Here is a 13,128-nt window from a genome sequence, read left to right on the forward strand (position 1 = left end):
GGATCTTTGAGTAAAAGACTCATCTACCACATCCTGACCCCTACCCCGAATATCAGGCTTTATTTGTTCGAGTACTTCCTTTGTTAAGTACCGCTTGCAATGCTAACCATACCTTAGTGCTAGAAAGTTATCCTTGTGTTTCAGTAGCCTCGCAAAATTCCCAGCGCACTCATCGGTTAAATTGTTATGAAACAACCTAAAGAAATAAAGAATTTGAATGGTAAATCGAATAATATCCTCTGAACTTCTAAATACCAGTTTCCTACAAAACACAACTTCCCATCTTCCCTCTTCCCATCAGAACTGCCCCCTCCATCGACTCCTTTAAGTCGAGACTTAAAACCCATCTCTACTCCCAAGCCTTTCTAGACGTCCTCTGATTGAGGGCTATATGTATGTATTTATGTATGTAATTAATCTATGAACCACTGTTGTATACCGTTAGTACCTCCACCAATGTAAAGCATTTTGGTCAACGAGAGTTGTTTTTTAAATGTGCTATAGAAATAAAAGTGACTTGACTTGACTTAACTTGACAACCTATTCTGGTCAGGAAGTCATGCTGCAACTTTATAGGACTTTGGGGCAGCCCACACTTGGAGTATTGTGTGTGGTTCTGGTCACCCAATTACAGGAAGGATGTGGAGAGGCTTTGGAGAGGTTGCAGGGAATGTTTACCGGCAAGCTGTCTGGGTTAGAGGACATTAGCTTTACGGAGAAGTTGGGCTAACTTAAATTGTTTTCACTGGAGCGTCAGAGGCTGATAGAAGTATTAAAACATTATGAGAGGCACAGATAGGGTAGATAGTCAGAACCTTTTCTCCAGCGTGGAATGTTAAAGATTAGGGTATATATAGCTCTAAGGTTGGAAGGGCAAAATTTAAAGGTGGTGTGTGGGCCAAATATTTTCTTATCCAGAGTGTGGTGGGTGCCTGGAACGTGTAGCCAGGGGTAGTGGTGGAGGCAGATACAACAGTGGCATTTAAGATGCTTTTATTTTAGTTTAGTTTAGAGATACAGTGCGGAAACAGGCCCTTCGGCCCACCAAGTCCGCACCGACCAGCGAACTCCACACATTAACACTATCGTAGAAACATAGAAACATAGAAAATAGGTGCAGGAGGAGGCCATTTGGCCCTTCGAGCCAGCACCGCCATTCATTGTGATCATGGCTGATCCCACAGAAATGTAAAATTGTCCCTAGTGTGTGTGGGATCAGCCATGATCACATTGAATGGTGGTGCTGGCTCGAAGGGCCAAATGGCCTCCTCCTGCACCTATTGTCTATTGTCTATTGTGTAGGAAGTAACTGCAGACGATGCTGGTTTAAACCGAAGATAGACACAAAATGCTGGAGTGACTCAGTGGGACACTCTGGAGAGAAAGAATGGGTGACGTTTCGTGTCGAGACCCTTCGTCAGACTGACGGGTCTCGATCCGAGATGTCACCCATTCCTTCTCTCCACAGATGCTGCCTGTCCCACTGAATTACTCCAGCATTTTGTGTCTATCTTCACTGATTGCTTTGTTGACTTCTGGCAGTTGTGGATGCCAGCCCAACTATGACAGAGACAAGCAGGAATCTCCTTCTTACGCGATCTTTTGTAAGTTGCTGCACCCGAGTGCTTGTTCAACCAGTGTGGCAGCTCCTCGATCACAAATGTTATTTGCCCGGAGGCTGTAAAATATAAAAATAAAATTGGTGGCACGATATACTTTGCACAAATAGAAAGAGACTTTGCAAATTCTTCTTTTGAACACTGTGCCTCAATTTTGTGATTTAAATAGTTTTCTATCATGATAATATTTGCAATGTATTGTAATCCCACCGCAAATTGGAGGAGCAGCACCTCATATTTCGCTTGGGTCGTTTGCACCCCAGCGGTATGAACATTGACCTCCAATTTCAGGTAGTCCCTGCTTTCTCCCTCCTTCCCATCCCCTTCCCAGCTCTCCCACAGCCCACTGTCTCCGCATCTTCCTTTCTTCCCCCCCCCCCCCCACACATCAGTCTGAAGAAGGGTCTCAGCCCGAAATGTCACCAATTCCTTCTCTCCATACATGCTGCCTCACCCGCTGAGTTTCCGCAGCTTTTTGTCTACCTTCTAAGTATTGTAATATTCTGTAATAAAATGGTTTCTTTTGGTAATTTATCAGTTCATAAGTGATAGGACCAGAATTAGGCCATTCGGCCCATCAAGTTTACTCCGCCATTCAATCATGGCTGATCTCTCTCTCTTCCCTTTAACCCCATTCTCCTGCCTTCTCTCCATAATCCCTGACACCCGGACTAATCAATCTTGAACTTATAATTTAGTTTAGAGATACAGCACGGGAAACAGGCCCTTCGGCCCACCGGGTCTACACCGACCGGTGATCCCCGCACACTAACACTGTCCTACACACAGCCAGGGACAATGTACATTTTTACCGAAGCCAATTAACCTGCAGTCCTGTACGTCGGTGGAGTGCGGGAGGAAACCGGAGAAAACCCACACGGTCACAGGGCAAACGTGCAAACTCCGTACAGACAGCACCCGTAGTCAGGATGGAACCAGGGTATCTGTTGCTGTGAGGCAGCAACTCTACCGCTGCGCCACCGTGCCGCCCGAATGTCATAGGAGCACGTTAACATTTATTTATATTAATATCGTCAACTCTAGTTTTCAACTGGAAGCACTCTTGGCTTGGGCAGTCTGCACCCTAGCGGCATAAACATTGAATTCTCCAATTTCCGGTAGCCCTTGCTGTCTCCTCCCCTTCTCAGCTCTCCCTCAGCCCACGGGCTCTTCCTCTTCCTTTTTCCTTTCTTCTCCCCGTCCCGTTGCCTATTTTCCTTCGCTCCATAGATGCTGCTGCACCCACTGTGTTTCTCCAGCACTTTTGTCTACCTTGGAAGCACTTACTAGATGGACTGGCAGTTTCCCAGGCAAGGCAGGAGCTGTTCAATGCCGATATCGCCGACCGAGTTGTAATCCAATTGTAATCCGACGGGATTTTTCAAGTGTCTCAGAACGTAGGCAAGGGCAGTGCACTCCAAAGGTCCTATCCCACAAAAGGTCAGCTTCAGGTGATCCACCTCCAGGTTACTCACGGCCTGCTTGGCCAAATCATCGTCCTGCATTTCATAAATGCATTTGATCCACCACACAAACTCAGGCAAGGCATGCATGCTCTTTTTCTCGTCCCTGACGGCTGGCGGTATGGACAGGAAGTGCTTCTTAATGCCCTTTGCCATGTAGCCCTTTACCAGTTTGGACTTCTTCGACTGCTTCAGGCTGCCTGAGAATTTGCGCATCAGGTGCCCGTGTCGGTCGGACAGGAGCCCGGAGACAAAGCTCGCTGTGATGTGGAGATTAGACTTCTCTGCGTCCCTTAACATCGCTTTGCACCTTCTCTCCGTTTGCAGGCCGCACTGGAGGCAACTGAGTGAGAACCTCTCGATGCAAGCCGCAGGCTTCAGGCAAGTCGACGTTTCCTTCTCCCTGGCTCTGAACAAAGAGGAAAGGGTCGACTCCCCGACATCCTCGCTGGATGCAATGTGAAGAGCAGCGAAGAAACACTGGATGGTGATGTGAAGAAACTCATAATTCGTATTTCTGGTGGCGGCCCGAACACGGGAGAAACTGTGGCTCTGGACAAGAAACCCCACGGAGATGTCTTCTTCCGATATCTGAGCCTCCTGCAGTTGCGAAGCTGAAAAGACATAGTTGCAGGAGACCAGGCCATCCATGGCCAACTTGCCGAGATGGACGATGGTGCTGATGTGAGCGGGGAGGATATCGTCTCCTCCTTGCGCCTGATGCGTACAATGCAAGAGGGCGTGATCCAGGACGAGCAGGTAGATGTCGGTCATGGTCTGAGCGGGAGCCTCGCCGCCCTGCATCAGCTGCTCGTGGCACTTTGACACGATCCAACAGAAGAAGGGGACGTGGCACAGGCCGTGGACGGCGGGGTTGGCCTCCACGAAACGCAGGATGTGCTCCGCGTCTGAGCCGCCGCCGCTGCCGCCGCCGCCGTGGCGCCTCCTGATGAACGCCTGGATCCCCTCGCGCGAGAACCCCTTCAGGGCGAACTCCTTGCGCAGGTACTTCCTCAGCGCCGCGTTGACCGCGTTGGGACGGCTGCTCACCACCTTCCTGGTGTTCTTCAGCAGGTTCCCCTGAAGGAGGTTGGAGATGAGGTTGAGAGCAGGGGCGGGCTTGGTGGGAGAACAGTGCTTCACCTGCTCCGTGAACCCCAACTTCAGCTCGTCAAACCCATCCAGGGTGAACAGAACCTCCTCCGGGTGATCCAGAATATATTGGAACACCTCGTCCTGATGATGGTCTGGCCAACAACAGCATTCAAACAGTAACATCTTGAGCGAGACTTGCCCGTCAATGAAGTTTAACCTTCGGCAGCTGAACGCAAACACAAATGTAAACTCCTGGAAGTGCTGCCTCATGGCCCACAGCTGTTGCAGTCGCTGCAGCAAGGTGCTTTTCCCACTTCCGGCATCCCCCACGATTAACACCACATCTGCGTCCCTATTGAACACTCCCTCCGATCCAAAGATGTCGTGCAGCCCGACTGAAGACAGCAGGCGGCCTCCCCCGGAGGTCGAGTCAGTCGTTTCCAAGGTACAGTTGACGTAAACATCCTCCAGGCACATGTTTTCAGTCCCCGCGTAGTTAGTCAGAAGCCGCGACTGGGCGGCGAGCGTGGAGCTCAACTTCTCCTGATACTTTAACCGCGCGTTATCTGAAAAAAAGAGAAGTCTTCGTTATCAATGGCAGGAAGTCAACTGCAACCTTTGAATTATCTTAGTGCGTCACTTTGCCAAAGTGTAACCAGCACCAGCCATAGATTCAGTTTTAAACCCCTGTCCCACGGTACGAGTTCATTCCAAGAGTTCTCCCGAGTTTGCCCTGATTCGAACTCGGAGATTTACGGTAATGGCCGCTCGTCGGTACTCGGGGCTCTCGTGGACATTTTTCATCATGTTGAAAAATCTTCACGAGTCTTCCCGTGCTTACCTGCCGTTAGGGAGTCTTCCCGAGTGCCTGCCATTAGTGTTACGAGCCACTAAGGGACGTCCCCGAGCTCCGACGTACCCGCTACGTTCATTCTACGTGCTTACCACGAGTTTGATTTGATTTTAACTCGGGAGAGCTCTTGGAATGAACTCGTACCGTGGGACAGGGCTATTACACCAGCGTTTTGTATCTATAATAGGAGCAGAATGAGGCGGGCCAGCTCAAGAGTTTTGGCCCGCGCGACATAGTCCAGCACCCCATCCAACTCCTGAACCGATGATCGGCCATGAGAAGGAGGGGTGGTGGTGTTGGCGGCAAGCGAAGGTCCGAAGATCAGACAGCTGGCCGGGCTGTCGACCGACGGGCTCAAGGGCGAGGCGCTGCTGCTGCACTCCATGGGCTGCACTACGTCGGGACGGGTGAGGCGGGGCCGGACGCGGCGCTCCGACCCGACAGTCCCCTCGACCCGAGTAGTAGCGGTCAAATACGTGACAAGGGTGGTCCCGTATGGGACAAACCAATTTAGCCCAATATACGGGATGTCCCGGCTAATACGGGACAGTTGGCAACCCTAATGAGGGGCGATCTTGTAGAGGTGTACAAAATCATGAGAGGAATAGATCGGGTAGACGCACAGAGTCTCTTGCCCAGAGTAGGGGAATCGAGGACCAGAGGTTGAAGGTGAGGGGGGAAAGATGTCATGGGAACCTGAGGGGTAACCTTTTCACACAAAGTGTGGCTGGTTTGTAGAACGAGCTGCCGGAGGAGTGGAGGCAGGGACTATCGCAACATTTAAGAAACGTTTAGACCAGTGCACGGATAGGACAGGTTTTGTGGGATATGGGCCGAACACAGGCAGGTGGGACTCGTGTAGGTGGGACATGTTGGCCGGTGTGGGCCGAAGGGCCTGTTTCCACGGTGTATCACTATGACTCTACATGCAACGGACTAAAACAATGACATTCTTACTTGCCACCACGATAGGGCTGAGAGTTTGTGAGTTTACTTATCACCTAAACAAAATCACCTTTAGACAATGTTGCAGTACTGATAATAAATCACTTAGAACAATATTTCTTACCGAGCACAGACTTGATGGGTGAGGGTTCGGATTCAATATATTCTAGGAGGACACGAGCTGCATCATCCCCCTTTCCTTTAGTGAGATCTAGAAGCTTCCGTGCCTAACAATGAAATATTAATCACAACAAAAATAGTGTGTTATGAAATGGCAGGAACGGATCAGCCCATCTACATCAGCTGCCCAGATTCCAATTCATGTATTGCAGCAGAAATGATGACAACTCATTTTAACTACAACTTCCTCCGAGTCCGAACACACATAGTGGGCTGGCACGGTGGCGCAGCGGTAGAGTTGCTGCCTTACAGCGCCAGAGACCCGGGCTCGATCCCGACTACGCATGTTGTCTGTACGGAGTTCGTACGTTCTCCCCGTGGGTTTTCTCCGGGTGCTCCGGTTTCCTCCCGACACTCCAAGGACTTGCAGGTTTTGTAGGTTCATTGGCTTCGGTAAAAATCGTAAATTGGCCATAGTGTGTGTAGGGTAGTTTATGCCCCTGTCCCACTTAGGAAACCTGAACGGAAACCTCTGGAGACTTTGCGCCCCACCCAAGGTTTTCGTGCGGTTCCCGGAGGTTGCAGGTAGTGGAAGCAGGTACGGAGACTGACAAAAAACCTCTGGGAACCTCCGGAAACCGCACAGAAACCTTGGGTGGGGCGCAAAGTCTCCAGAGGTTTCCGTTCAGGTTTCCTAAGTGGGACAGGGGCATTAGTGAGCGGGGATCGCTGGTCGGCGCAGACTCGGTGGGCTGAAGGGCCTGTTTCCGCGCTGTATCTCTAAACTAAACTAAAGATGAATGAACCCACAAAGTCAGAGACTGAACCAAACTATCAATGACAAAACTGCAACAATATCTAGATACAACTGACTAAATAGTTTTAAAACCATACATAACTATAATTATTATAAGCTTTATTTCAGACACAGGTCCATATAACACATCATACAGTATAAGGAGATACAAAAAATACATTAAAAATTGCATATTAGCCTATACGATATACAAGCTATTGCACCAATGCCGTCTTAGCCTAGAAGTGAATCTATAAACAGCTTTTCAGAGGGCTGACTAGGGCTTCAATTATGTGGTTTCTCTGATTTGTCCAGGCGACACATAAAACTAAACATCAGCTGTCTTAAGAGTGCCTCACAGATTGGCACTCTAGTGGACACAAACAATTGACTGGCACTATGCCACCTAGGGACACGAAGCAGCAACCTCATTGCATCATTGTATGCTACCTGAGCCTCTGCATACTCTTTTTCTTATAGTTAGACCACAATTGAGCAGTATATAACGGTGTGATGTAGGTTCTGAACAGGAAAAAACTTCACAGAGTCAGAGCACATAGAAAACTTCCTTATAAGCATGTTAGCTTGAAAATAAAATTTACAGCGCTGTCGGTAGAGGTCTTTGTCATCCGTCCAGTCATCGGATATGACATGACCTAAGTATTTAATTTCCTCACACACAGCAAGAGGACTGTCTGACAAATAAAAGGTCGGAAAAGTTGATTTCCTGTCCTCAAGCGCTTCTAACTATCATTATTGCGGCTTTTCTTAGCGTTATACTTTATGTCATAATCAGGCCATACTGAGAGCACACCTTCAACATCTGCTGCGCCCAGCACTACATGGACGAGCAGGAACCAGGTCGTCTGCATACATAAGATGATTAACATAGTGTTGCCCACAAGAATTCTATCAAATATGATACATAAGCTGTTTCAGGCAAGGATGTTTTTTTGTGTTCATTGTAGAGCCAGACAAACTGATGTGAATACTGAGTGAGATACAGCACGGAAACAGGCCCTTCGGCCCACCAAGTCTGCGCAACCATCAACCTCCCTTCATAGTAAACTACATTATTTGCATTTCATTCTCTCCACCCAATCTCATCTCCCTCACTGCACTCCTCGAGTCAATTTTACAGAGGCCAATTTACCTACAAACCCGCACGTCTTTGGGATGTGGGAGGAAACCGGAACACCCGGAGGAAACTCATGCGGTCACGGGGAGAACGTGCAAACTCCGCACATTCGGCCCTTCGTGCCAGCACTGCCATTCAATGTGATCATGGCTGATCATCCCCAATCAGTACCCCGTTCCTGCCTTCTCCCCATATTCCCTGACTCCACTAATTTTAAGAGCCCTATTTAGCTCTCTCTTGAAAGCATCCAGAGAACCTGCCTCCACCACCCTCTAAAGCAGAGAATTCCACAGACTCACCACTCTGTGTGAGAAAAAGTGTTTCCTCATCTCCGTTCTAAATGGCTTACTCCTTATTCTTAAACTGCGGCCGCTGGTTCTGGACTCCCCCAACATCGGGAACATGTTTCCTGCCTCTAGTGTGTCCAAGCATTTAGCAATCTTATATGTTTCAATGAGATACCCTCTCATCCTTCTAAACTCCAGAGTGTACAAGTCCAGCCGCTCCATTCTCTCAGCATATGACAGTCCCGCCATCCCGGGAATTAACCTTGTAAACCTACGCTGCAATCCCATAATAGCAAGAATAATGCCCCTGTCCCACTTAGGAAACCTGAATGGAAACCTCTGGAGACTTTGTGCCCACCCAAGGTTTCGTGCGGTTCCCGGAGGTTGCAGGTGGTATGCCAGAGGTTGCAGGTAGTGGAAGCAGGTAGGGAGACTGACAAAAACCTCCGGGAACCGCACGGAAACCTTGGGTGGGGCGCAAAGTCTCCAGAGGTTTCCATTCAGGTTTCCTAAGTGGGACAGGGGGCATTAATAATAATAATAATAATAATAATAATAATAATAATTATAATATTTTGTTTATAGGGACAGTGCATATTAATGAACATTTGCATATAAATATGCGAGATTGTAGCCAATCAGTAGCTAATTTCCGTCTCTAGTCCCAGGCAAAGGTAGGTGAAGTGTCTTGCCCAAGGACACAACGACAGTACACACCCCAAGCAGGATTCGAATCGGCCTACCTTCAGGTTGCCAGCCGAACACTTAGCCCATTGTGCCATCTGTCGTCCCTTACACTGCACTCCCTCAATAGCAGGGTCCACGTAACCTGTTGGGACGGAGTATATATCGGCAGTTGAATCTCGTCGCACTCGTATTGTGTAAAGTGGCCGCAGCCATGCAGTAGCAGCAATGCTGGCAGCGGTACGCCCATGCAGCCTCCGCACCACGGAGGGTCTGCATCGCTGCAGGTGTCCTGGCCGGCAGGCATTGCCGCCGCGCTTCTGTCCGTCTCGTCCGGCGGGTCATAGTCCTTCGATAGTTCGATACCCAGGACCTGGGAGCTGGGAAGAACTTGTCTCCACACGAGGATGAAGAGCTCGCATGCTCTCACCCCTTTACACATCACGATGTCCAGCAGGGCGCGGCTGCACCTAATAGATTCCGGGGCGACCTGACCGTTTCATATTCCTCCCAGTTCAGAAGGTCCCAGGCCAGCAGGTGATCAAGGATTGTCTCAAAGTTTTCCACGAGCCTCCTCCCAAGAACGGTGATGAATTGGTATCTTTCTGCGTTCAGTAGCTGGTCGGCACTCATTCCCATACGCTGCCCATCGCATTGGGGTGTTTTAAGGTGAGGAGATAATCTGCCAGGACCAAGAAATAGATTCAATCATTAAGTTTTACACCTCCGCTCAGTCCGCGCTAAACCTAACGACTCTCCCGGTTGCTCAACACTTTAACTCCCCCTCCCATTCCCACACTGACCCTTCTGTCCTGGGCCTCCTCCACTGTCAAAGTGAGGCCCAGCGCACATTGGATGAACAGCACCTCATATTTCACTTGGGCAGCTTACACCCCAGCGGTATGAATATTGATTTCTCTAACTTCAAGTAACCTTTGCTTTCCCTATCTACCCCCCCCCCCCCCCCCCATTCCTAGTTTTCCAACTGTCCTCCTGATTATATTTTTATCTTTGTTTGCTTCGTTGTCACCTTCCCCTGGCTAACAATGATCTATTCTACATCGTGCTTGAACCTCATCCCCTTTGATATCTCGTTTTCACACCTTACACTTCCATATCTCCGTGTCTCCCTCTCGCCTGACTCTCAGTCTGAAGAAGGGTCTCGACCCCAAACGTCACCCATCCCTTCTCTCCAGAGATGCTGCCTGTCCCGCTGAGTTACTCCAGCATTTTGTGTCTATCTTCGGTGTAAACCAGCGTCTGCGGTTCCTTCCCACACATGAAGGTTTATACGCTGTGTCTATGTTTTAGTTTAGTTTAGAGACACAGCATGGAAACAGGCCTAACCAATACTAACAATTCTTCAAGGTTCCCCACAGCACATACCTCACAGAACAGACCTCCACACAAATTATAGCTTTAGATTCCAGCTACTAACTTAGTTAAAATTCAAGTCAGGCGTGTTTTATTGTTTTATATCGCAAAGTGGAACAATGCTGCTCTTGCAGCAGCATAGCATATATGTAAAAAAAGTACTCTTTTAGTTTAGTTTAGATTAGTTTAGTTTAGTTAATTTAGTTTAGTGATACAGCATGGAAACAGACTCATTCGGCCCACCGAGTCCATGCCAACCATCGATCACTGGCTCATACTAGGTCTGCGTTATCCCACTTTCTCGCCCACTCTAGGGGCAATTAGCGGCAATTTTACAGAGGGCCGATTAACCTACAAACCCACACGTCCTTGGGATGTGTGGGAAACCGGAGCACCCGGAGGATACCCAGGCGGTCACAGGGAGAACGTGCAAACTCCACACACACAGACAGCACCCAAGATCAGGATCGGACTCGGGTCAGCAACTCTATCAGCTGCGACACCCTGTCGCCCAAAATAGAGAATATCTGGGGAAAAAACACAATGATGCAGCTGCACTTTCACAATGAGCATTCAAAGAAATTGCTTTTCATGACAAAAACGTCACATTATATCACAGACCAAACTAATAGCTGCAACATTTAGTCTTCAGCATATAAAGGGAAGTGAAGAAAGAGAATGGCATGTTGGCCTTCAGAGCAAGAGGAATTGAGTATAGGAGCAAAGAGGTCCTTCTGCAGTTGTATAGGGCCCTAGTGAGACCACACCTGGAGTATTGTGTGCAGTTCTGGTCCCCTAATTTGAGGAAGGACATTGAGGGAGTTCAGCGTAGGTTTACATGGTTAATTCCCAGGATGGAGGGACTGTCGTATGCTGAGAGAATGGAGCGGCTGGGCTTGTATACTCTGGAATTTAGAAGGATGAGAGGATATTTTATTGAAACATATAAGATTACTAGATTAAGTGGGACCCGTTGGGTCCTAGCATCACACAGGAGGGCTGGTCATCCAACGCAATATTCCACCTCTCCACCAATTCTAATATTGGTGGCCAGTTGGGGGGGGGGGGGGGGGCTTTCTGGAGCGCTAGTATGGGTGTTGTGGGCTGAAGGGACTGGTTTCCAGAAGGCTAGTATGCAAATTGTGCGCCAAATGGATTCTTGTGCTGGCGTCTCAGTCAATCAAGCCTGTTGTGCTGGCAACTCACTCACTCACGGCTGGTGGGCTGGTAGTTGACTCACGGCTAATCCTTGAAATTCTATTTCAAGCAGGGTACAAGGCCACCAAATTCAAGTGCAGTTTCTTATCACTTCTAGCAGGGTGCAAGGCCGCCAAATTCAAGTGCAGTTTCATACCATTTGAACTAGGGTGCAAAGCCACTAAAGACAGCGAGTCGCGACCTCTCCCTCCTCCATCTTGCAGAGACTGAGCCACACCCAAGCTACCATTTGCAGTAAGTGGTGTCTTTCAACTTCAAGCCACACCCAAGCCATCATTTGCAGTAAGTAGTGCCTTTCAACTTCATGCCACCATTTGCAGTAAGTGGTGTCTTTCAACTTCAAGCCACACCCAAGCCACACCCAAGCTACCATTTGCAGTAAGTAAACATAGAAACATAGAAACATAGAAATTAGGTGCAGGAGTAGGCCATTTGGCCCTTCGAGCCTGCACCGCCATTCAATATGATCATGGCTGATCATCCAACTCAGTATCCCGTACCTGCCTTCTCTCCATACCCTCTGATCCCCTTAGCCACAAGGGCCACATCTAACTCCCTCTTAAATATAGCCAATGAACTGGCCTCGACTACCCTCTGTGGCAGAGAGTTCCAGAGATTCACCACTCTCTGTGTGAAAAAAGTTCTTCTCATCTCGGTTTTAAAGGATTTCCCCCTTATCCTTAAACTGTGACCCCTTGTCCTGGACTTCCCCAACATCGGGAGCAATCTTCCTGCATCTAGCCTGTCCAACCCCTTAAGAATTTTGTAAGTTTCTATAAGATCCCCTCTCAATCTCCTAAATTCTAGAGAGTATAAACCAAGTCTATCCAGTCTTTCTTCATAAGACAGTCCTGACATCCCAGGAATCAGTCTGGTGAACCTTCTCTGCACTCCCTCTAAGGCAATAATGTCCTTCCTCAGATTTGGAGACCAAAACTGTACGCAATACTCCAGGTGTGGTCTCACCAAGACCCTGTACAACTGCAGTAGAACCTCCCTGCTCCTATATTCAAATCCTTTTGCTATGAAAGCTAACATACCATTCGCTTTCTTCACTGCCTGCTGGCACCTGCATGCCCACACTTTCAATGACTGGTGTACCATGACACCCAGGTCTCGCTGCATCTCCCCTTTCCTAGTCGGCCACCATTTAGATAATAGGCTGCTTTCCTGATTTTGCCACCAAAATGGATAACACTCACATTTATCCACATTATACTGCATCTGCCAAACATTTGCCCACTCACCCAGCCTATCCAAGTCACCTTGCAGTCTCCTAGCATTCTCCTCACAGCTAACACTTGCCCCCCAGCTTAGTGTCATCCGCAAACTTGGAGATATTGCCTTCATTCCCTCATCCAGATCATTAATATATATTGTAAATAGCTGGGGTCCCAGCACTTAGCCTTGCGGTACCCCACTAGTCACTGCCTGCCATTGTGAAAAGGACCCGTTTTCTCCTACTCTTTGCTTCCTGTTTGCCAGCCAGTTCTCTATCCACATCAATACTGAACCCCCAATGCCGTGTGCTTTAAA

At 48.6% G+C, this 13,128-nt stretch overlaps 1 protein-coding gene across 1 annotated transcript in view; it reads right to left on the minus strand.

Annotated features, from left to right (window-relative positions):
- Nucleotides 1–13,128, minus strand: part of nod2 (nucleotide binding oligomerization domain containing 2) — a 30,475-nt gene that overhangs the window by 11,444 nt on the left and 5,903 nt on the right. Inside the window, exons 2-6 of the mRNA XM_033036351.1 lie at nucleotides 9,146–9,682; nucleotides 6,100–6,202; nucleotides 2,907–4,743; nucleotides 1,595–1,678; nucleotides 113–196 (exon numbers count right to left, since the gene is read on the minus strand). Coding sequence (XP_032892242.1) covers nucleotides 113–196; nucleotides 1,595–1,678; nucleotides 2,907–4,743; nucleotides 6,100–6,202; nucleotides 9,146–9,442 — 2,405 coding nt within the window. The 5' untranslated portion in view covers nucleotides 9,443–9,682. The remainder of the gene's footprint in view (nucleotides 1–112; nucleotides 197–1,594; nucleotides 1,679–2,906; nucleotides 4,744–6,099; nucleotides 6,203–9,145; nucleotides 9,683–13,128) is intronic.

Source organism: Amblyraja radiata, chromosome 17, assembly GCF_010909765.2.
Source record: "Amblyraja radiata isolate CabotCenter1 chromosome 17, sAmbRad1.1.pri, whole genome shotgun sequence".
In the NCBI taxonomy this organism is placed as follows: domain Eukaryota; kingdom Metazoa; phylum Chordata; class Chondrichthyes; order Rajiformes; family Rajidae; genus Amblyraja; species Amblyraja radiata.